The sequence below is a fragment of the Empidonax traillii genome, unplaced genomic scaffold, assembly GCF_003031625.1.
Source record: "Empidonax traillii isolate 1590-97213 ecotype Southwest subspecies unplaced genomic scaffold, ASM303162v1 scaffold271:size677799, whole genome shotgun sequence".
In the NCBI taxonomy this organism is placed as follows: domain Eukaryota; kingdom Metazoa; phylum Chordata; class Aves; order Passeriformes; family Tyrannidae; genus Empidonax; species Empidonax traillii.
Window position 1 is genome coordinate 417,627 of NW_020955464.1, and position 24,883 is coordinate 442,509.

A 24,883-nucleotide genomic window follows, 5' to 3' on the forward strand; every position below is an offset into this window, starting at 1 on the left:
GCTCATGCTCCTTCTGCAAAGACTCATTATTCAAAATGAAAAAGCTCAGCGGGAAAGATGTGCTAAGCTCCACAGTAACCAGGTACACTGTGGCACAGGAACTCACTACTTGTGCTTTGTGGGAGACACAGGTTAAAGTCTCTGGTCTGAACCAGAAATAAGGACTCAGACATGGGTCTTCCCTGAGACAGGTAAGTGCTAATAAGTCACCAGGGCCCTGATGCAGTTGCTGGCACATTGGTATCTAGTGCCATCTGAAGTGCTCCAGGATAGCGAAGGCGTCTTACATGGAGCTGGCAGAAAGAACAAGCCAGGTGGGACTTCCTGGAGAGGGAAAGTTGGGTGAACAATGTGAAATAAAGCTGGAGGCCAAGCAGGATAACCAGGGCACCTCAAATGACACTAGATATCAATGTAGGGGCAAATGAGCTGAACATTTGGTGGTTTTGAATAAAATGAATCAAACTCTCGGCTCTACTGTCTCTTAGAGCAGTTTAGACACCTAGATCACATTTAGACATATACACTGTAGTGTCTTAATCAGAAACTGAATTGCATTCAGAATGTTGCTTCAAAAATTTCTGAACTTGCAAATAATTTCCTAGTGGGAACTGGCACTGTCTCCACAGTGCTGTGATTTGGACAAGTCTGCAATTCCAGGGATTCAGCAGAAATCCACTAATCCCTGGCAAAATAAAAAGGACATAGTGTTTTGTCAAAGCATTTCTTTTGAACTCTAATTCCAAATGCAGTACCAAGAGTATGAGTATAGAGTACTTTATGGTGCTTTAGATATCCTGCAGATCTGGTAGATTATGGGAGCTCTTACTCCAACTATGCTGAGAATCCTTTGCATCACATGAAAGGTCAAGCTCACTTAAGAATGAGAAGGGAGCATAAGGAGTCTATTTTAACACATTCATATAACTTAGTGCTCAGTTTCATGTGCTTTAACATTCCTCACTCATAACCTAGACCAACCTGGGCTCCACTAGGTGCACTCATTCAGAAACACCATATAAAAGGACATAAATTACACCTTAATAACTGGATATAGGGTAAAGAAACCCAAATACTTATTGGAAGTAGCACAATTGGGTTTTATATTGCAGTCTGACAGGGCCTTAGGAAAGTGCAAATTGTAAAGCACTTGGAATACTTCTAGAGTTTCTTGAACTTATGAGTCAAGTCTTATCCCATTTTCATACAAAACCAACTCAACAGAAGTTATTTTGAAACAAATCAAGTTATGTTGTCAATAGACATGCTAATATAAAATACATCTGATCTTTACAGACTTATTCTGGTTCACCTTTGAAGTTTTCTGAGAACTTTGCTATGAGATACTAGCTGTCTAAGCTTTGTTTTTAAACTGAAAGAGGAGTTTTGCATTGATTTAGAAATAAATGGGGGTGCAGGGGAACCGGGGGAGCTAAGTAAAAATGGACTTCCATTTTGTCCTGGCTTCTCATGACTGAAAAAAAGTTGAAATGAAACTGCAGACAGGACAGAGAAGGTGGACAAGAAGAAACATTGGGGATACCAACAGAGCAAAGTGGTAAATTCATACTTTTGCATTTGCTAAATATCCTAATATAACTGACAACTTTCAGATGTCCAATTATTCTTGGTTCTTTACTGGATTTTATGCAGGTTTTAGATTGTTTTCTACACTGATGAAGTTCTACCAACTGCAGTGAAGTGATCTTCAGTACATACTAGCACTGACTCAGTGCAATTAACAGATGCATCTGACAATGATTAAAACCAACGCTGGTGGTGATATATACTCATGAAGGCATATCTGAGGTAGTTCAAATCTAGATAACCTGGGTACTCGCAGCACTAGCTCATATTTGGGTTGTCGTCTTTGTAATTATTGAAAAAGCTCTGCAGATTTGTGCCAGCAGTTTTTATAGAACCACAAAATCACACAATGCTTTGGGTTGGAAGGGACCTTAAAGATCATCTAGTTCCAACCCTCTGCTATGGGTAGGAACACCTTCCACTAGACCAGATTTCCCCAAGCCTCATCCAACCTGGCCTTCAGACCTGCGTCTCTCTAGCTGTACTGCTCCTGATTTCAGAGCTGCCTAGACTACATATGGCTTGGGGACATCTCTGCAGGGACAGGGGAGACCAAAGTACAGGAAGGAAAAGGGGATGTCCCATAGTATACATCTGGGCCCAAGGTCATTATCACTACAAAAGAGAAACAAAGCGATGGGCAAAAAAGAATAAGAGACAGTGAAATTACAGATTGCAGTCTTCGCAAATATAGCTGTTACTGATACATAACAAAACCCAGTCCTAACTGAACAGCATGAATGCACACATTATACAGACAGTGTCATATGGATTTCAACAATACCAGCTGTAATACTTGAACATCTTAGACTAGGAGTGAAAAGGCTTGCTATGGCATTTGAGCATCCCACTTCACAGACATGGAAAGTGACTCTAAACCACTCTGAGGTACAGATAACAGAATATAGTGATCCATTTCAACCAGTGTATATAGATAGATAATAGATAAATTATACCTCAGAATGTTTAAATGAGCATAGTAACTCAGTGTAGTTAGAATCTGGATCAACATACTGTGAATGGATACAACAATACAAGCTACAAAAGCAAACAATTCTTACTTGCTTGAAATCTGGTAAGATATTCTTCCAGTTTTTTATTATGTTTTGCATTTTTATATTCTTTACGAGCAACAAACCCCCTGTAAGCTGAAAAGAGATGTCAAAAGTTAAATAATTCACTAGGTACTAAAAATGCTCTAAGAATTAAAAAAAAAAGTCTGGAATTACAGACCTCTATTAAGATATTCATAAATATTTTGCAGCATTTATCTTTCGATAAACATGGCAAATGAGCACAAATAGTAAATCTACATAAAAACTACATTTTATGGTAAGTAAAGTTATTATGAATTAGATGAATACAAAACATAAGAGAATCAGAATGTAAAATAAGATGATGTTTGAAAGTATTAAAAAATTCAGTTGATGCCTCCATCAACTGGGTAATTGGCCTTATTATCTAGGACAGTTAATACATTTTATTTTCATTATTATATTATACAACCTTGTCAGTGCATGCCAGAATATTATTAATAGCAGTATCATCTGTGCAATCACATTGTTCCATTCTTAAAATTGCCTTTTAAATGTAACATTGAGAAATGTAATTTCAGTAAAGCGATTGTCATAACCTGGTCAAAAGAAATTTTTCTTCATAAGATCAGATATCACCAAATATAAGATACTTTGTCAAATGTAACAGCAGGAAAAGAGCAAAATCCACATCCAGCATACACATTCATCTATCAACCGTACACACGCACTAGCTTTAAGCAAAATGTTAAATGTTTTAAAGCTGTTACCTGACTGTATTTTAATAGCACTTTGCTCCCTTTGTTCCTTTATCTTTTTGTATCTCCTTGAACCCAGCCACCCTCTGACATAAGCTTGAATCAAAATAATCATGTCAACTGTCTCCTTCCGCATTAAATTTAGCTGCTCCACGTGATAGTATTTGAGGAATACCTTAAAAAGAGTAGGCAAACAAGCAGAAGTTTTAGTTACCCTCCCAGGCCCTGTATTCACTCAAACCATTTAACATAACAAGAATTACAAGTTGGTTTCAAATGATGAACAGACTCTTCAGCTGTAGTACCTAAAGGATCATTCTTTTTAGAGATAGCATTTTCATTGTTCAAGATATTGGTTTACCTTACTCTGCCTTTCAGCATCTCTAGTCAGTCCCTTCTTATTCATGTTTTTATGGGAAGATGTTTTTAAGTTCCAGTGCAAAACTTCAGTATGTAACTAACTATAAATCAAAACCATGAGGCTGATAGTTTTGCTAACCTTACAAATCCAATATATGTTACATAAATATGATCCAAACCTGGAACCTTCAATTTGTCCACTTTCCAATTTTAAATCTAAAGCCTTGTTTATTTACTAAATCGCTTTTATCAAGCATGACATTCATATAAGCCCTGAAAAACTAGTCTAGCACAAGGGATACCAACACATTCCTGGTTTATATTAGGATAAAATAAAATGTGTAGAAAGACTTGTTCAGTTAAGACAATAATTATGTTTATTTTGCAAAATTCCCTCAATCATGACCATTTGTTGGTACAGATATGGGTTAACCCTAATTAAAGTAAACATAAGCTATAGATCTCACATCCCAAGATATGATTCTTTTGACTGCATGTTGTCCATTAACCTCACTAAGACAGCAGAGGGAAATAAAGGCTGAGGGGGAGGCAACTTCATGGCTTCTGCCCCATGTATCCAGGAAGATGTCTCAGAAAAACAGTTGTTTCTTCTTCATTATGAGGATTTCAAACAGTTTGGGATCCATCTCCCTATTAATATCCTTCCTAGCACTTCTGTTACAGTAGCAAATAAAGAGACTTGATGCAGTACTTGTCTGATGCTTCTATTTCTCTGTTAGATCTCCTGAGATCTGTCATTGGGAGTGGGTGGGTGTCCCTCTCTGGCACACTGGGAAGATTAGTGAGCTAGAACCAAAACCAAGTGTATGGGAACAGATGTGGGTTTCTCTCAAAATAAAGTTTTCCTTCCACTTGACATAAATGGGATCATCCTGCTGTCTCTTCTCATAGTGCTCAGCAAAGTCTGCCACAGCAGCCTCGAACTGGAAAGCCAAGGAAAGCCTGGAAAGTCAGGAAAACCTGTTTGCTGCAGGGAAGTATAACTTCTTTGACTTAAGAAAAGAAGCTTGGACTAAGCTTACTGGGATCCATACTAAAACATTTTTTGAAAGAAAATGCAAGCAGTGTTGTTGTCACATGCTGTTTTGCACTGTGGCCTCACTAAAGCTGGTGAGAATTTTAACCCTTTACAGGTTGAAGATTTCAGCCAGGTATCAGGGAACAATACCCAGCAAAGGGAGTTTGTTTTTTAAAACTAATAGAGACCTAGAGCTACTCCAACCAGATGAGTGAGAAAACAAATTGCTTAATAAGTTAACAATGGCATACTGCAATGATGCTGATACAGTATATTAAAAAATTACTTTAGTTTTTCCAAGAACCCAGTTGTCAAGGCGGGCTTTTTCCAGGATGGCAGCACAGGTTTCCGGGCTGACTGGAGGATCGTCATTTGTTTTATAACAGATGAGGTAATACCTAAAGACAAATGCATGATTCTTTATTTGTATAATAAAGAGCAATATATGCAAATACATTTAAATAATAAAAACAGCTGCACGAAAGAAAACATAGCACTGAAAAAACTAAAACAACATAGGAAAGAAATTGCTGTGATTTATATGCAGTACTGAGAAACTCAATCCAAAGTGGATGAGTGACATATTGCATGCCCTGGAGGGCTGTTTAATTCTATATCAACACCAGAAGGTTTCAAAAAGTGTGCAACCCAAGTACAGTACTGCACCAGTACTTTCCTGCTCTCTGCATTCCATGAAGGTGATTTCAGTGGCAAAATAGATATATTTTAAAAGCTTTTCTGCCTAAATTATATTATTTCATATTTAGAAATATGATGAAAATTTCATATCTTATGTCATATGCTAGACCATCTACCTTTGAGATAGTTAACTTGATATGAGATGTATCCCAGCTCTTGTTACCTCCTTGGATTCAGCTTGGCAGATCCTTTTGGAACTGTTACGTTCCATGCCTTTTATGTCCAAATAACAAATGTTATTTCCAAAACTGCTGTTATCTGTAAGCATTCAATCTGCCAGACTCATTACTCAGAATTAATTCTGATTAGGAAAAGAGGTCACGATGCTCATGCATAAAAATCACCTGTAACATGTCAGCTCAGCTGCTGTGTAGGAAAGTTCTTGTTTGTTCCAAGACTTTCCAAAATGCTCCATCACAAAATTAACCATACCTATTCTGTTTTTTTTTTTTTAATTCAAGAAAATTACATGAATTATGTGTGTATTCTGACAGTACATTCTGGGTTTTTTTCTTTTTATTCAGCCTTTATAAATAAACCTTGGGTTTATCAGCTTTAAATAATGGTAACAGTTTGTTCATGGAATAATAAAATATTCATGGAATAATAAATTTTTTTTTTTTTTGTAAAACACAATAAATTGGCTTATTTTTATTCTAACAAAATAATGTCACTATTATCTCAGGTCTACCTGTAACTCTCAACCATTAAAAAAAACAAGCCCAAAACAAGAAGACAAATACTTAATAAAAATCCCTTTTTGTCTGAAGGCCATGTCCTCAGTGCCAGAGATCTGCACAGCCTCACTGCACTCAGGGGCATGCTCTCCGGAGAGCTACCCCATTGTGTTTGCTGCTTTCCTCTCTTTTTTACCTAAACAGTAAAGTTTGGTTTTTTTTTATAAAGAGCAGTCACCAAAAGCTATAGCAGATCTTGGTGTGGTGAGAACTATCTTTTCCCATGCTGCACTCTTCCAAAACAGCAACAGTCCCAGGATTATTCTCTCCAGAAACAGTGCTATAAAAACATCCCTTTGTTGTTCCCCTCTCCTCTCATGCACCTGCAGCACTCTGCTACTAGCTCTCTGTTTCTAGTGTACTATTAGTTTTAAGTGCTTCTGTCTGAATGGGTATTGCTTGATTCTTCCCATTCCACACATCTCTCAGGGTCTATACTTGTAATAGAGAAGTGCAGATTTTTGGGGCAGAGGAAGAGATAGTTAAAGGAATTTTAAAATCATACAGAGTTCATTACTCTTCTTCTTAACAAATGACTAAAAAAACATGTAGGAACTATATTTTAAACAGAACTATGCACTTAATGAAATTTTCAGCCCTAGACTAGCAATACCAAGTTATCATCTACCCTGCAAAAGCAGATGCTGCACAGTGCTGAAGGCCAGGAGCTAGAGAAATTGTGGTGTTCTTTGGATGCTGTGGCTCCAAATTTTTGGCTTTAATTTGAAGTATTACACTTCTAAACGTCAAGTATTTGAAAAAAATGTGCAGATTATAAGCAAGTAAAACTTTACTGAAATGCACAGGGAGACTGAAAAATCATCCTGAGATGCATCATCTTGCCCTACACATCCAAAACAGGTCACTAATCTTGTGCCTGAACTAGTCTTTGTCATCCAGACTATAATCTTCTTTGTCACAGGAAATGCCTTTGTATTTTTTCTTAAAAGATCATGCAAAAAACACTTCTAATGCTTAAAAATTACTAGACAGCAATGGCAGGAGAGAAAAGAGCTTCTTCACATCAATGTTACCTTTTTATGAAGTTAGCAAAGAGTATACGGTGTGAATAACCCTGTCTTCGAATTCTTGCTGTCTCCAGAATTCCCGTGTAACGCAGCTGAACCAACACTTTTTCTTTGTCAAACTTGTTTGCCTGCCGGTCGTTGTTTGGCTTGATGCACCTGACAAAATGAGGCTGTCCAACAACCATTTTGGATAACAAATCCATCAGAGAATACTGCAAAAAAATAACAGAAGATCTGCCACTAGGATATTTATAGACCTTGCATATAGGTCCATGTGCGGTTGAAATTTTATTTCATACGATCAGAATCATGTCCATTTATATTTCACTAAGCTGGTACTTGAAGAGTACATGAACTAAATTACACAACAATAATTCTAGCTTTGGTAAGACCTCTAAGTTACTACTTGAGAGAAACGCTGATTCCAAATAAATGTACCAAATTTCACTCAGGATATTCTTACAAACTTCCATAATGTCCAACATATGATGGAAACTCTCCTTACACTTATTTGCTTATCTTAGAGCTTTCTTAGGTAATTACAGCCCATTTCTTCTTTTTCTTGTTGTCACCTATTTGAGGACCCTTCTTCACCCAGGATGTAAATCATCCATATTATGGATGGGAAGTGGAATAGCAGCAAGCCAGTAAAAATTTAAATCCCTTCATTAGACTGGAGGAAAATAAGGGCACTCCAGAAGAAGGGCTGCTTAAACTGCTCTGATCTTGGCCCATCCTGTTCATTGTATAGACTGATGATGATGCTATAGCTGCCCTGCTAAGAGGAAACTTTCGAGGAGGGCAAAACTGAAAGCACACAAAATCACAATTTTGCATTTTATTTACAAATCACAAAATTGCATTTTTCCCACCTCACCAGGGTACCGGGCTAGCAGAGGAGATGCAGCTTGTAGCTTCCCATGCCAACTGAGGGGAATCTGGCTGTAAACAACCTTGACTGGTGTTGTGCAAAATTGCTTCGTGGGAGGATCTTATTAAAACACAAATGAATAGACTCAGTCCTCAAGATTCAACCTGACTCAACAGAAAGAAGTAGCCAGGAGGTAATGCTGTTCAGCAGTAGGTTGGATACATGAAACCAGTGTAGGACGTCAAGAGCCATATGTTTCCTATTAAAATGTGCAATTCCATTCTGGACAGAAGCTGCATCATGCAGCAAAGTGCTTAATTAGCTCCATCACTAGTGTGCCAATTGAACACAAACAAGTAGGACACGCTAATGGATAATTTTTTTCCCACGCAGTCTGAGGTGGCATATGCTTTTCTCAATCACCATAGATTTCTGTGTGTGAGTAAACCAGTGGGGCTGAAGCTGAATCTTCATTTAAGAGCATTAGCTAGCACGATCTGAGCAAGGATTTTCACTACAGAAAATAGTACCAGAAAAGTGTAAATATAATTAACTCATTTGCAGGCTATGATGCTCAATGTGCTGATAATGCACTGAATCACAGACATTGGGTTTGAATGAGATTCAGTATTTTTCCCATCTAGAACTTTAGAACACCTTGCAGCTTTGGACTGCCATGATACCTAGGCGATGCTTTGCCTGATGCCCCCCAGACACAGTTGGCCCTCCTGGCTGCCAGGGCACTGCTGATTCCTATTGAACTTGCCATCGACCAGAACCCTTAGGTCCCTTTCTGTAGCATGGCTCTCCAGCTGCTTGTTTCCCAGTCTATACACACAACCAGGGTTGCCCACTTAAAGGTGAAGAATCCGGCACTTGCCCTTGTTAAACTTCATATTGTTGGTAACTGCCCATCTCTCTAATTTGCTGAGGTCTCTTTGCAGGGCCTCTCTGCCCTCAAAAGGCTTGACAGCTCTTCCCAGTTTAGCGTTGCTGGCAAACTTAGTATTTCTCTGAGTCCTGCATCCAATTCATTATGAATATCACCTGAGCCGCTTTATGGTTTGCTGAGACAGATGACTAAATAAGAGTTAGAAATTCAGAGCTGAACTCAAGTGAACCAACTGTGTGCACCAATTTGGAGGAAAGAATGCTCTTCACAGCTACTTTCTATTGCAAGACCAGCATCACAGCCAGCGTCTGGGACGGTCCAGAGAGCTGCTGAAGGAGCCACAAGGATTGACTCACGACAGCCTCTGAGCAGTGACCATCAAGAACATTCTCTGGAGCTCCTGCTTCCAATTAACTTTGCCCTTTTTCCTAAACTCCTAAAGAAATGCAATACCATTAATGTTCAACCTCCCTTTATCTCCTTGGTAGAAAAACAAGCAAGTGAAGATTAATATTGATCATCATACATCATCATGACAGCCATGTGGCTGTGTAATCAAGTATAACTAAAGATGAAACATCACAATCTTCTCTAGATATTTATGCTGCACAAACCACTGCATCATATATGCAGTTCACAAACTCTAAATGGATCACTGTTGACTCTAAGTAAACTGGTGCATTTCAAAAGGTGAAAGGATAAATATTTATTGCACTCTAGAAATCTATATTAAAAGATTTGATATCTTACTCTAAAATAAGAAGCAACTGTCTGTGTCTTCATGCTGGTTGTCTCTCTAGGATGATGTCCAGTATCTCCTGCTTCATTCTATAGAGATGAAGAAAGAAATTACACTTTTTAGCTCTAGTGAGCCTGTAGCACCCTTCTAAGGCCACAAGAAGACATCCGTCAGAGAACATAAATAATTAAAAAAATTTTCTAAGCGGCAAAAGTTACAGCATGATCACAGCACAAATCAATTACACCAGCACTTTACATTACTTTGGTAACACAATACACGAACGTTCACACACAGAGGGCACAATTTGGTAACAGAGCATCTAATAACTGCCACAAATAACCTGACAATGTCTGAGGTCCTTTTAGGTATTCCATCATCACTGTTATTTTGGTAGTTCCCTATGGAACATGGCTATACTCCACACCAATATTTTAATTTCTCTTTTTGCTACAGTACAGCTAGGAAATAATGGTGTTTTTTTCCCCTGAAGTTTTTATAAAACTATAGCCAGAAAGAAGGGAAATGTTAGGTTTTTACCTCACGGAAGGAATATGAATTGCACAACACAAAGATATCCAGCTAAACAGAAAAGAAAATAGGAGAGGGAGAAAAACCAAGGAAGGTTTTAAGGTTTTAATACGAAAACCAGTATTGCCTTTCTAGTTTAAATTAATGTTCAATGCAGAATCACAAAATTGGTTTTCTTACCTTTGTATGACTTATTGTTTTCTGGGAGGTCCACATTTGGTAACTGATTGTAGTTTTGCTTTTAGTGTGTGCCAGGTTACCTATGGGAAAATGGAAAAAAGCAACCTAGCAAATGTTTACATCTCATCTAAACTAAAACTGATGCTGCACCATCTTATTCATGTCTCCATTGTAACCATATGATTAGAAAGGTTGTTCAGTTTTTCAGGGTATGTCCTTGTTTCCCCTTTCACCCTTGGAACAAGCTTTGAAGAAGCTGCATGAAGATGAAAAGGGATGATTTTTCTCCTTCAGCTCATATGCCATCTACTAGATCATAAAAAACCCCCAGACTGCTGCAGAAGGTAAGAACGATACCTCTTAGAGTATCCATGTGGTTTTACTCAAAGAACGTTATTGTACTACTATAGTTCTAATGCTACATATATATTAGTTAAAAAAAATAAAGTGCTAGCACCCTTCTCTGGACCTGAGGGCAAGTGACATGGCATGACTCAAACAGCTAAACACCTTACTTCCACAGAGCTTGCTGGAAACCATTGCTGGTGTGTACTTTCTCTTGCTGTGTGCCTAGGTATCCCTGAGAGGCAAGTAGCTGAGATGATCCAAACCTGTCCCATTCATCAGAATGGGCAGTCCTTTGGGAATGTTTCAGCTACTGTTCACTGGCTCTGTTTGGTTTGCTAGCACAGACATAGTCTTAAGACTCTAACCTTGAAATACTTAATCAAGCAATACCTTCATGATGACTTTGAAGGACTAGGTGCACTGGCGTGGTTTACACTGACACTTGTCTTCTAAAGGAATAATGAAAATTCTGCTGAGCTTTCCATCATATCTCTCTGTGTTGATAAACCTTAACCAGTGCTGCACACTGCCACTGCTTCTGCTAACAGCAAAACACCTCTGGGATCTCACTCTCCACTGGGAGAGCCTATATCTCTCTGTGCTCAGCTGCTATCAGTAAAATGTGGGTAAGAGCTGGAATAACAGCTGCAAATATATGGCATGGTGAGCTAATGCATCACATGTTATGTGAAGATATCAAGAGCTAAGCCTCCTTTGGGTTCAGCTGAATATCACAGGGTGGGAAGGAAAAGTGAGGTGTTTACAGGAATCCCTGCTCTATTCAGTATTTTTCCTGCTCTAAGAGAAACACCTGAGATAGGCAAGATGGGCTGAACTCTGGGTAAACCTCTACAATTTCACTGATTTTAGATGAATAACAGATCAGAAATCTAACTTTTGGTTGGCTACAGATGGATGGTTTTGCAATATTTAACAAGAAGACTAAAACAGCTTCCAGAATTATCATGCAAAACATTAAGACTTGAGGTCAGTTCTTGGGACCATGTAGACCCTTACTTTGACTCTACAGAAATTATTAGTATCTTAGCAGATATCCACAAGTCAAAAAGTTCAGGCAAGGACACTGAGCTCTGTGCTTTCCCAGGAACACTCACTTAAAATAGAACTTCAAGACCAAATTTTGCATTCCATGAGCAAAAGCTCTCTTTGTGAAGAATAGAAGCCTTGCCAAAACCTTAGTTTCTGTAAGCTACGATAACATTTTAGGGAAATTTCCATTAGACTCTTCAAATTTAGCTTTTCTGATCCGCTAGAAATACGTCTCCCATGTAGTTGTACAAGGAAGTTAAGTTGTAAAGTACTTACTGTATGGCATCAATGCCATCACACAGGGAATACTACAACACAATAAGAACCTGGTTGTAAGGAGACTTACCCATCACCCTAAAATGGAGGTAGGACACTTTGCAAGGACATAGTTCAACTAAGATGCAACTTAGGAATAATTTCTGTAGAGCCAATCTTATTCCTCCACCTCAACTTATGAACTCTTTGAGAAAGGCTTACTACTAGGACCTCATCAGTCACCTATTGTAAGGGACTAAAAGACTGAGTAAATTGAGAAGTGTGTCCTCACTCTTTGCAGCAGATGTTAAGAGCCCCAACCTTCATTCTCGAGTATTTTAGGGATAAATTGCACTGAGATAAAACAGGCAATTTATATATGCCATGCCCAAAAAAAGGCCAGTGACTTACCTGATCTCTTCTGTTCAGTCCTCAACTCAAGAGATGCACTCCACTCCCTGTATTGCTCCCCTACCCTGAAGAGAGGACCCTGAAAGAAGTCTCTACCATTTCCTTGGCACTTGACCAGACCAATCCCTCCCCTGCAGTTTGAGATGGCTGGGGCTCCATTCTGTATAGATTCTAGGGTTGGAAAGTTAAGCCACAAAGTGTGTAATGTCATCAGTGAGTAGTCATATGAAACCTAGCAGTGTTCATCATGAAGGCTAGAGAAGACTACGAAGATTACCACAATAGCAATACCTGTTTTTGTAAGAGGATGGGTTACCAACTGTCGTGTCAGGTTGTTTTCAGATGATCGCAGTAGCAGTACAATATCAGCTGGCAGAGTGTCTCTGTTTTTGGCTAGGAATCCACTTGCATTATATAGAACCTGTTTAAAAAGTGCATTTATGTATCTTCTTGGTTTTTGAAAAGCAATCGTAAATTTAAGCATTCTGGCATATGGCTTTTAATATATGAAGAAGATACACAGATAGTTTTTCAGCTATCGGGCTCACTCTTGCTTGCAGTCTTTTTTTTTGATCACTGAAAGTTTTAACTTTTCAATACTGAGAAATGATGCAGATCACTAAAAGCGAATCCATCATTTCAAAGTAGCTTGAGACATTTATTTTCCCTAATGCACATACGTTAACAGTAGCTTTAGCCAGCATGGATTTATCAGTAGGATAAATCTGGGCAATGACAGTAGTACAGAACTCAGTAAGGCTCATGGGGTGTAGGAGGAAGTAGAAGAAAAGAGTGGTATCCTGATTAGAAGCAGTGGGAACAAGCATGGCACAGGGCTTTGAGGAACTAAGAGGAAGAGCACTAAGTTGCATTGCGTAACAGTTGTGTTTTGGATCTTCTATACTACAGCCAGTTTATTTACCTGGTGACATTTAAGAAAAATACATTCCTGATATTGCTTGTTTTCTTTTTTATGAGGGATAATAACTTTTCAGTTTACTTTTGACATGTAAGGCACCACCAACATTCCCATGTCAGGCCTGAAGAGATGACAGCTGAGAACCAATCCAGCTGACCTCTTCTATTTTCTTCCAGCTCTACCACTCAACAATCCCCAACTACTATCATCAGGTCACTTACCTTTCCTGCATAATGATAAATTCCAAAGGTTAGATCTACTCTTTTGGGTCTCCAAAAATATTTTGACTTCAAATTATCCTCAAATTTTTCTGAAAGGAAACACATAGCTCATCTTACTGGAGTTACTGTACAATACTTTTCTTCTGAAGCTGTATCCCTCTAAGTATATTACCTTACTTCTCTGGCAATGCAGAGGCACAAAACAGAAACTGATTTTTTCAAGGACATCATGGTCTTGTAACAAAAGGCACTGGATAGAGAATATGGAAGCTCTTGGACAAGTTATTTACTTCATACCAATTTTTTTCTGTGTGACCTCAGAAAATCATAGAATCATTAAGGTGGGAAAAGACCTCTAAGATCATTGAGTCCAACCATTAACCCAACACCACTGTGTTCACCACTAAACCATGTTTCCAGGTGACACATCCACGTGTTTTTTGAACACTTCCAACACTTGCCTTTCCAAGGTTTAGATCTTCATATATGAAACAATGTAGTAATCCTTCCTAAAGATCCCTTGAGGAATTATGAGAAAGCACTTACTGATTGATTGAGGGCCTCTGTACTCTAGACTAAAAAGTATGAGGATAGAAAGACAACAAGCTCTTGGCATGGGCATTGTTACTGGATTTATTAGGTTTTGTGCCTGGGTGTTGGATAAAATTTTAATAGGACACTTTGCACATGCGAAACAAGGATTTATCTGCACAGAAATATGACTAAACTAAATCAACGGGAAACGCAACTACTCAGCAGAACTAAAATATTCAGGATCTGAATTACATCACATTTAGGTGTTTTAATTTTAATTTCTGAATAGAAAAAAAACCAGGAAGTATAACTGGCTGAAAGGCACCGAAGCATGTTTACAGCCGTTACTCTTAAAAAAGTTCAGATATGGCTCATCAAAAATCTCAGAGATTTTTGATGACTCAGTTTGCAAACAGTGTACTTGGCATATGAACCTAGAGTTTTAACTCAGTCTGATCTTTACCTTTCAAACCCTACAGCTAAAAAATCCTGAAGGCAGGAGAATTTGAAACCTGGATCAGCAACTTAGGTTCATTTGTAATCTTAATGTTTCTTTATGAACTTCAAGGACACAACCATCCCTACATGCAGGTCTCCCTCAAACATACTATGACACTGGAATGGAGGCTCACCAGAACATAACTAGTATGTAGTTTAAACTGTCCATGTCAAACAGAAATCTAACAGAAAACACGAGGCAAGACTGTGAAATAAATCATATACTCACCTACAAGTGTCTGATCTGTCGCTTGTGGGAATCGACTTTCCTCATCCAGCAGAGACAATAAACCCATTGGTTTCTGCAGGAACATATCTAAAAGGGGCCTGTTGTCCTCATATTCTATAACCCTTGCATCCACACCTTCATAAAGGTATTCATTCTGTAGCAAGCAACAGAAGGCATGTTTTGTCTGTGTATACAGAACCACTTCAGGACATAATTCACAAACTGTTAATTGTAGGAAATTAAAACTACATTAAAAAATTATGCCTCGGGACTAAAGACATCAAGGTTTTGCAGAAACAAATTTCTGCAAAGTTGAGATATTTGCTTTTGAATATGTAAGTTCAATATTTCCGGGGCATATTTGGTAAAGAAAGATACTTTCCAGGAATAGCAAAAATTAAAAAAACAGAGTTGAAGAAGATATAGTGTTTGCAGATGGAGACCTCAGGGTCTAGTTACTTCCCTGGTCTGCAATGTAGAAAATATTTCTTAACTATTTAGAGCTTGATTTACATTCCCAATTCATTGCTCACATCTATGTGATGCGCAGTAGCCAAGATTTACGAAAGTGACCACAGATTACAACAGCCTTACTTGTTTGATCACTCTCCTCAAAATGGAAAGAAGAGGAGAAGGTGCACATACTTTCTAATAATTGAAGAATTGTATACATACGTTCTAAAATTAAATAAATTGGCTCAGATTTGCCTCTACCTCATTTTCACTCCTTTTAAGGAACTAGGGAAAGGTAATCCCCAAGATTTGAAAACAACAGAAAAGCTGGTGGGGCAGGGTTTTTTGTTTGTTAGGTTGGTTTTGTCTGGTTGGTTTTCTCCTGAAGACTGCAAATATCTTTGGATTCCCACCAGACTGAAAAGAAAAGGATAACAAGTGTTGTGTCCACAGTGTGTTGTGATAGTTTTATCTTGAATATAATTTAGATTATAACTGAAGAATACAAGAATGACCTTCCTTAATCTTTTAGCAAGGCAGAGGACAGGCATAGATTTACCAAGAGAAGGATGCTCTAGGGCCTGCCACACCTCCACTATGTTTGCCTGCATTACATAAGAAATTGCAGTTATCCACTTGCACGGTGCTCCTGTTTGTAGTAGATCTGCCATCAGTCCTGTGCAGGCTGTACTGTGAAACACAGCTAAGCCTTTCGATCTACTTTAAAAATCATCCCTCTGCCAAAGGATAGGACTTCATAAAGGTGTTGTTTTCATGTATGGTGTTAACATCACAGGTTTGCTATCCTGAATTCATTGTGAAAAGAGTGTCATAAACATGAATGATGGTTAATATTAATGAGTTCAAAGACCTCTGACCCTGAAAGACCTCTCCTTATGTGTCATTCACTCGAGTTTGAATGAGTGAAGAAGGCAATACATTGAGCATTCGAAAAAGAAGTTAACTACCATATACAACAGAAAAGCACATGTTATTAGATTTCATACCTCTTAATCTCTAAGCTAGAGAGAAACAGCAGAAGGGATAAAATAATAACACTGTTCTGGACATACAGGCACAAATAAACAAATCTGCTGATCCATTTGAAAGACGACATGAAATATATACCTAAACCCTTCCAGTATCTAGATAGATCTAATTTCCCAGGACACTCTTCACTCTAAGGATAGGTTATGGCTCAGTTTTTATGCTGTACAAGGGTGTAATCAGTAAAAATCTCTCCTACAGCCCAATGAGGGCTCCTCATCTGAGACATGTAACATTAACTTCATTCATGTCTGCCCTGAAGCAGTGGACAGGTAGAGTTTTGCTTTTTATTTTAATCAATGACCTGAGTAGCAAGACACAACAGAAGAGTAATAAATATATCACTGATAGAGGCAAAAAGTTAATTATATACCTGTAGGAGCTGGTGGCAGAAAGGGAATGAGTCTGTGTTATCTCCTAAAGATAACACCGGGGTAGGAGCAGCTTAACCAAGGGCTACAGCTGTACTGACACACAGATGTTAAATTCATGGAACCAACTGCTGCTGCTTAGCATTATCAAGACTACACTTATCAGTGGAATTTGCTCGGGGTGAATCTATCAGAAGAGAACATCGTCCAATAAGCTCTCACAACCAACTTGTCTAATGATTAACTTTTTCTAACGTCAAATGCTTGTGAGAGAGGCTGGTTTAAAGAACTGATAAAAGTGTTCTCCTTGAAAAAGAAAGGAGCTCTGTAGTAGCTGTACTAAACTATGCTGTAACAGCAACATCTGCTCCCATGACTGCCTGGCCAGCACGCAGGGCCTGACCTCCAAGCCTGCTGCATATGTGACCATTCAGACTTTTTTGTGTGCACCTCGACAACTGAACGAGTGTCAGCCAGCGCTGACAGTTCTGGCAATGCTGCCATCTGCCCAGTAGGATACGGAGGGAGTTCACTCCATCACTTTCCATGGGCTCCTGGAGGAGGGCTGATAACCCAGTCTCCCAGGCACCAGTGTGACAGATGACTCAGAAATGATACTGTAATACATTTTTTAATGCAATGCTGGTTTCAACCATGTTATTAGGATAGAAGTAGAAAGTATAAAAGCCTTGATGATGCACATCATAAAACTGTAATGAAATAGATCTTATTTGAATTAATAAGATGAATCAGCTACAGGATTTTATAATACCCCATGATGTTTTGTGACAAGAAAGCTCTGTAAAATAGCTGCTGATTGAAATTCTGAAGTATAATCCATTAGAAAGTATTCCTGTGGATGGGAGGTCAAATGGAATAACTGAGTTACACTATTAATTGGGCTCCCATCTCATCTGAGTATTGCATGGCATTTTTTCTGTGATCAAAACTAGCTAACATTAGCTTGTGCAACCTGATTTCACTTAATAACAATGAATTATTAAATGCATTAGGAAATGGTCTTAATGTTTAATAATATAATGGCATTTTTCTGAGAACATGTTACGATGACACTTTGGTTTAAATGGGAACACCAGAGATTTACTCAGAATGAACCTTTTCCAGCTTAAAGCAGAAGATTAAATTGTCATAAGAAAGTAAAATAAACACTACATACATTTAATGCAAAAAGAATCATCCTTCCAACTGACAGCAAACCTGCCACTTTCCACAATGTTTTAGCTATCGCTGTTACACCTTTTACTTTTTATGGAGGAATCACAAATGAGAACAAAAAGGGAAGGCTGTCTTGCTGGACAATGTGACCTGCAGATCATGGAACTGACAAAAATTTACTAGCATCAGTATCTAATACATAAGGGAAACATCTCAAAGAATGGCACTGAAGGTCCAAAAGTTCTGCTTTGCTTAATATTAACCAAAAAAAAGCTTGTGCCAGCGAGACTGGTGGACATATTAAAGTAGCAACTAAGTTGAGAGCCCACATTCTCTCCTCAGTGAGTAGAAACAGTGATATATCTATTTGTCTCCATTGACTATTGGGAATCTACACTATCTTTTCTTAAACTATATTGCCCACCTCAGTCTTTCTGTTAAATTAGGGAAAGAAGATTGCACTCAGGCCTAAAAGCCTTTATTCTTAAATGCAAACATTAAGTCAACAATAAAGAATAAATTCCCTTCATTTGACTTCACAGACACTCTGCGCTAGCAGACACCCTGAGCCTCAGGTTGTGACAGTACCATTGTTCATTCCTACAATTCCTGTCACTACTGAGGCTGTATTTTCTCAGGCCACACTTCCATGGAAAGCAAAACTGTGAACACTTTTCAGAGTCAGATACAGAAATGAAACCACTAACAATAGGTTATTATCACCTGCAAAACTGAAAACAAAGTTCAACCCTATAAGGTTAACTTGCTCAAGTTGCCCAAACTTCTTCACCTTCTGCTGTGACATAATCACTACTTATTAGGTCGACATGGGTTAACTATGAACTAAACTATATTTAACTGATTTAGGCTTCAACTTCCCACTAGATATGTCAGATTTCCTCTAATTGGATGTGATAAGGAATTGAAAAAGGCAAAACAGGGAAAAGAAGGAAGAAACAATGTACCTATCCATTTTACTTCTCTTGAGGGAAGTATGAAATAATTTAAATTTTTAGTCTTCCCTGAGTGGATCTACAGGCTGCAATGCAGTGTCATGTTACAGATTTTTGAGGTAGCACAGAACAATCTGACATGTCTGTCTGGCCTTGCACAGGGCTGTGAAGAGACACTATCCTGGGTTCCCAGCGACAGGATTGCTACATCAGTAAAACCATCAGCTTGGGCTAATGAAAAGTCAACACAAAGGCCTTGGTGGCTGCTGGCATCAGCCTTCCTGTAAACTTAACTAGTGTCTTTTAGTGATGGAGACACAAACCCTTGCATGTAAAGTAATTTGTAAAGTCAGGCAGATACATCAGCAAACTGCCGGGGCCATCCAAATGTTTGGCTTTTACATAAGTGATACACTGTATCATAAAAAAGAACAAATTCAGTTATGTGATTTTGAAAATGTTTCCTTTTTTTTCTCCCTGTATAGAACATTTAGCAATTATATTTTCTTTCAAATTGCTTTTTCTTATTTGTGTGCAGGGAGGGGTAGGCTTGTATTTACAATTAAAGTATATTACTGGTGTTAACACAGGAGAGTCCTTGCAGTCAACAGAAAAGATTCTGAAGCCACCTACTTTTTTGAAGGCTGTTTCTGTGATGTAAAACTGGAACAACCATGTCATAAGTAAGTGAAACGCAATGTCTTATAATGACTATACTGCAAATCAATCTGTGCCATTGGGTTGTAACACAAAATAATTTCTCATTTCCTGTCTTTGAAAGGGAGGGATTTACACCCACATCTGCACAAACCTAATCTATACAGCTCATTCTGCACTGCTGTACTAGTATCTTTGGAGACTGTTACAAGATAATGTAATGAAGTTTGATATAATCTGTAGTGGCATGATGTAAATTAAAGTAGACGTGCACTTGGTTGGTATTATGGTTCAGATGTGGACATTTGCAATATAAACATTAGAACTGGTAAAAATGAAATATGAATGGAAATGTGTGTATAAGCATCAGAAAAAAGAGTCTTAGAAGAACAGCCTGTGATTTGAATGCAGAACGCTTGTTCATAGTAATAAAACTGAGGAAGGTGTTGCTTACATCAAGAACAGAAGGCCTTCACTTACATAAAAACACACTGCAGACAGGTAGTTAGTGGAACACCCTTTAAATCTCACAACAGGAGGATGACTGCAAGGTTACAGCACGTCATACATGATTTTCCTACGAACCCAACAAGGAAATGGACTGTAGGCATAAAGATGTATATACTTCAAGAAAGCAAAGTCAGATAATGACCTTGCCTGAAGATTATAGTGGCTGAAGTAAATAAGGTTCTGAGGCAAAGAACTGCCCTGTAACAACTGACAATTGCTAAAGGCTGTAAAAGATCTGTCCAAAAACTATTGCAGCAAGAAGAACCTAAGAGACATGATGAAGGTTTGCCAGCTGGTGTCCCTTATTCAATGAGTCACTCACAAATTATCCTTGGCAGACCACTTGAACACATTGTGGTGCATTCTATATGGCCGAGAGTCAATGACATCTATGAGAGATGACTGAAAATGGGTAAAGCTGAAGTACTTAGAGAGTCTGTAAATAAAGATCAGCTTCCCCTTCCATAGGGTCAGTAATTGTTGTCCTAATTTCCTACAGGGAGAAATGGGTAAACTAGATATTGTCAAAATAAGAAGTTAATTTCCCCTCCCCCATCTTATCATCCCTTGCGCAGTAGCAAAATAACCACCTTGACCTTGCTGCAGCAGGGCTCTGTTCCTACTACATGGTGACACCACAAACCTCTGCATTAATACAGGTCTGGCCAAAATGTTCTGCATCAGAATACTTAGAAACAAGTAAAGGCAGATTACACTGAACAAGACTTGACTCTAGTTAAAAAAGAGAATGAATACTAAGACAATATTTGGTGTACAGGGATAGGGACAGGAAAGCCAAAGCAGGTCCATCAGCAGCAAAAGGCAGCTAGGGAGAATGTGGTCCTGCTGCTGAGCAAGCATGGATGATATGGAAAAGCTGAAACATTCAATGCCTTCTTTGCATTGGTCTTTACCGATAATCCCAGATCCCTGACAACAGAGGGAAGAAAGACTCAGTGTGCGAGGATCGAGTTAGGGAACATTTGAGCCAAGTGGACATATGCAAGTCCAAGAGACCTGGTCATTGCTTGAATTTACAGGAATAAATAAGGGTGCTGCAGTTTGTGCTATTTCCATCTTCCAACTGTTAGAAACAGCAGTAGCCAAGCGACCTGCTTGTGTGAATTTGTGAACTTCAGAAAGAAGGCACCTAAGTCATTACAGTAGTTCAGGTTAAATTTTCTCTGAATTTTAGATGGTATTAGAAGCAAGAAAATACTTGTGTCTGAGAATCTCGCACATAAATCTATAAAAATAACTACAAGGTCTAAGACTGCAAGATAGCCTTTCCTGAAGTAATTGGAAAGAGGATAAAGCATTGATCCATATAAAAAAAGCCTTCTATTTTATACATAGATATGTACAGCTCTAGACTGGCACATGCATGTACACACTTGCATACAGAGACACATTCCAAACTTGTATCTGTTTTATCCTTAAAGCAATCAGTGATTAACACTGACAAAATATTCTGTTTCTACTATTAACTAAAATTAGTATTCAGGAGGATTTTTATTTGTGTATCATAAACCCCAATAATTCCAGTAAAAAAATAAAAGTATTATTTCACCTACAATTTGAATTTTGACTGTTCTGCCATACAGAATTCTGGAATATTTCTATTTTCATCAAGTTTAATATTTTTTGTTAATGCTATTTCTTCAAATAACAATACTGAATAATGATTTAAAGATGGTTAATTTAATTATCATGTAATTATTTACAAAGCTGAGATGATATTTTTTGAGGTTTTTCACTCTCCTCTTCAGTTTCATAAACTTTTATATTTACAACACTTTTCCTTTCTCTCTGTTTTAAATTATTTAGATTAAATCCATCATTATTTAGTTGAGATGATCTAGTTTCGGAACAAGAACAAAATAATTGTGAGATTTGCAGTTTTTAATAACGGAATTTCGGTGTTCATTAAGCTTATTAGTAAGCTATTATGAACACTACACTTTCAAAATTTTGTTACCAGTCATTTCTTTTTTTACTATAGAATCATACATTACAACACTCATTATTTCTCAAGAAAACAACATTGCATTTGCATCAAACAGATTATCACTGTGTTATGTTGCTTAGATACTGTAAATTTCGAGTTTAATGCATTTTGTGTAGGCATTTTACTGGCAAATAGCAAGCACTGCTTCACAGAATACATACTCAAAAAATATTTGTTATAATCTGCAATTTACAACCTATTATGGAGAAGGAACAACGTAGTTTCTTGAGGTTTTATATGTTCAGCAATATTAAAGCTTTATCAAAATAATCCCCACATACCTGTTCCCAGGCAAAGACATGCTGATTGAAGTAGAACTGAATTTGTTCATTGGCGATGTTGATACAGAGTTGTTCAAAAGAGTTTTTTTTGAAGTTCTCAAAGCCGAAGATATCAAGAATTCCAATGTTCAAACCATCATCATTTTCACTGCAAAGATGAAATAAACTTTCCATTGTTATATCTTTATTTTACACTGACTATCTTAATTATAATTTCACAAAGGAAAATCATGGGCCTAATCTGTGCACCAGTTACATAGCATAATCTTTGCTAAACCAGATACCTCTTAAAATGACAATAATTTTTTTCTCTGAAATACAATAAATGCAGATAAATTCAAAGATTACTGTATTTGCAGACTAAATATACTGAATCACTTAATGACCAAGTCAATTGGTAGGCAAATAGGGAAGTTCCAATTTTATTGTTAGACTAATATTTGCTAGTAATTATTCTATTGTAAACAGCTGACCAAAGTACAGAAAAAAACATGCAGTTCTTTTTGTTTCTCTTGTAATAACACAGGCTTTACTCAACAGCATTAAATTAAAGACTGTTGTCACAAAATAATATTTCTTCTAATTATTTACTCACAACAATTAAAATTATTAATTTTAACAATAAAGTCAAAAGAACCAATAGCTAGACCTTTTATGCATCTAAATAACTACTTTAAGTACTGAAATGTGGTATGAATTTGAATTATCAATTAAATTCCAGAGAAGTACTACTAGTAAAAACTTTAGTTTGATATTTTAGCTAAGGCATACTGAAGACATGATCATTTTTGCAACTTGAAAAAAGCTCTAATGTTTATGTGCTGAAGCAAAAACATTAAGAGGATATAATTTTATACCAAACTGAAGCTGACATTATTGTCTTCTCTGAGGAAAGTAAAAAATAAAGCACATATTATCTATAAAATCCCTTTGAGGGGCTATCTGTAACCAATTTTTTTAAATAAAGATTTAGGAAATCAGAAATTAAGAATCAGCTTCAATACACCCCTTCATACACTTGAACCTCTTTGTGAAGTCCATCTCAAAAAAAGAAGCATTTCATTGTGGAGGGAACAAATGTATTTGTTGTTTTTTACCTGAATTTGGTGACTATTTTATCTATCTCAAAATTACAATGTTTGTAAATAAACTGCTAAAATTTGTCTGCCTCATTCCTTCTCAGAGCTAATTACATAAAAATAGCAGGTGCAAATTATTTTACTACCACAAAATCAAAGCAAAGTTCTGGTTGTTTTCTTTTTTTTTTTTTTTTTTTGTATAGTGAACATTTCAGGTTAAATTTTACTTCCTCTTCATGGGCATAGTAAGTATTCAGTTTGAAAAGGGCTCTGTAACAGACAAGTGAGAGAGGCACACAGGCTGGCAGTGCTGCCCTATCTATCATGAATTTCATCCTTTCACTTACTGATTAAAGTTCCGTTTACTGTTGCTCTTCTGTAACCAAATACTTAAAAGTTTAGACAAATTTTAGGATTGCAACCTCTGATGTTTAAAAAAAAATCCATCAAATCCAGATTTGCAAACCAAAGCTATTTGTTATTGCTGTTTGTTTTAAGGTAGTTATAAGTTTGCCCCTTTTCCACTACAGAGAGCTCTGACATATAGGATCTACAACAGAAACCACATAATTTCTTCTTTGATTAATTTGCAAAATGTCTTACATCCTCATTCCCAATATTTTTCTTGTCTCTGTGTTTAAAATGTCACTTTGTAAGTGTAGAGTGGACATTTAACTTCAGTAAATGTGAAAGCTATTCTCACACATATATGAAACCATGCTCATAATAAGTGACAAAAGCAACAGCATCACTGTATATAAGAGCAGAATCTGATCTATAAAATCAACAAACGTCAAAAGTTGACCCTAAAAATTACAAAAGAAAAAGTAGCTCGTATGTAATTTACAAATGGTTAAACATATAAAGGTCAAATAGTAAAACACTGGATGCCTGTGCTATCCATAGCTACTGTATTTACATTATATACTAGGAACAGGACAAAACATTTTTTGATGTGGTGGTGTCATAAACAAAAAGGTAGCAGAGAAAAACAACATGAGCATACTAAATGCTCTAGTGTAGACAATATTATTCCCACAGAAAAAAAATTCTCTTTATTCTGGAAAAACTTCTTTTACCTTAAATGTTTGTCAGGTTTGAGTAAAGTGTTGATGCGATTGACTATCCAGCTAAAGAGGCGTCCATACAGTGCTTTGGCCATGGCATCTCTGACATCAGTGGCTTTTTCCACAGTGTTGGGACGAATAATTGTCTCTCCTCGAGTCACTACACAGTGAGAGGTGAGGGCCTCTTGCAGTTCATCTGCCTGAATACATAGCAAGGATGCACCTAGGAAGGAAGGTCACTGACATAGCTCAAAGGCCGATTTTGGAAGGTGAAATAGGCATTTTTGCAAACAAAGCTGCAAGTGCAATGTATTACGAATAGGGACCAAATCAAAGTCTTGAACTATGATTAATGAGGAAT

At 37.4% G+C, this 24,883-nt stretch overlaps 1 protein-coding gene across 3 annotated transcripts in view; it reads right to left on the minus strand.

The window, feature by feature from the left end:
* The window catches only part of MYO3A (myosin IIIA), a 115,809-nt gene that overhangs the window by 19,904 nt on the left and 71,022 nt on the right, over window positions 1-24,883 (minus strand). For 2 of the 3 annotated variants that reach the window (XM_027889720.1, XM_027889721.1), the window contains exons 19-30: window positions 24,535-24,745; window positions 22,377-22,524; window positions 14,921-15,074; window positions 13,660-13,748; window positions 12,811-12,940; window positions 12,520-12,690; window positions 10,456-10,535; window positions 9,756-9,833; window positions 7,249-7,454; window positions 5,065-5,176; window positions 3,392-3,554; window positions 2,649-2,735 (exon numbers count right to left, since the gene is read on the minus strand). In XM_027889720.1, coding sequence (XP_027745521.1) covers window positions 2,649-2,735; window positions 3,392-3,554; window positions 5,065-5,176; window positions 7,249-7,454; window positions 9,756-9,833; window positions 10,456-10,535; window positions 12,520-12,690; window positions 12,811-12,940; window positions 13,660-13,748; window positions 14,921-15,074; window positions 22,377-22,524; window positions 24,535-24,745 — 1,629 coding nt within the window. The remainder of the gene's footprint in view (window positions 1-2,648; window positions 2,736-3,391; window positions 3,555-5,064; window positions 5,177-7,248; window positions 7,455-9,755; window positions 9,834-10,455; window positions 10,536-12,519; window positions 12,691-12,810; window positions 12,941-13,659; window positions 13,749-14,920; window positions 15,075-22,376; window positions 22,525-24,534; window positions 24,746-24,883) is intronic. The other variant, XM_027889722.1, reaches the window with a different exon arrangement.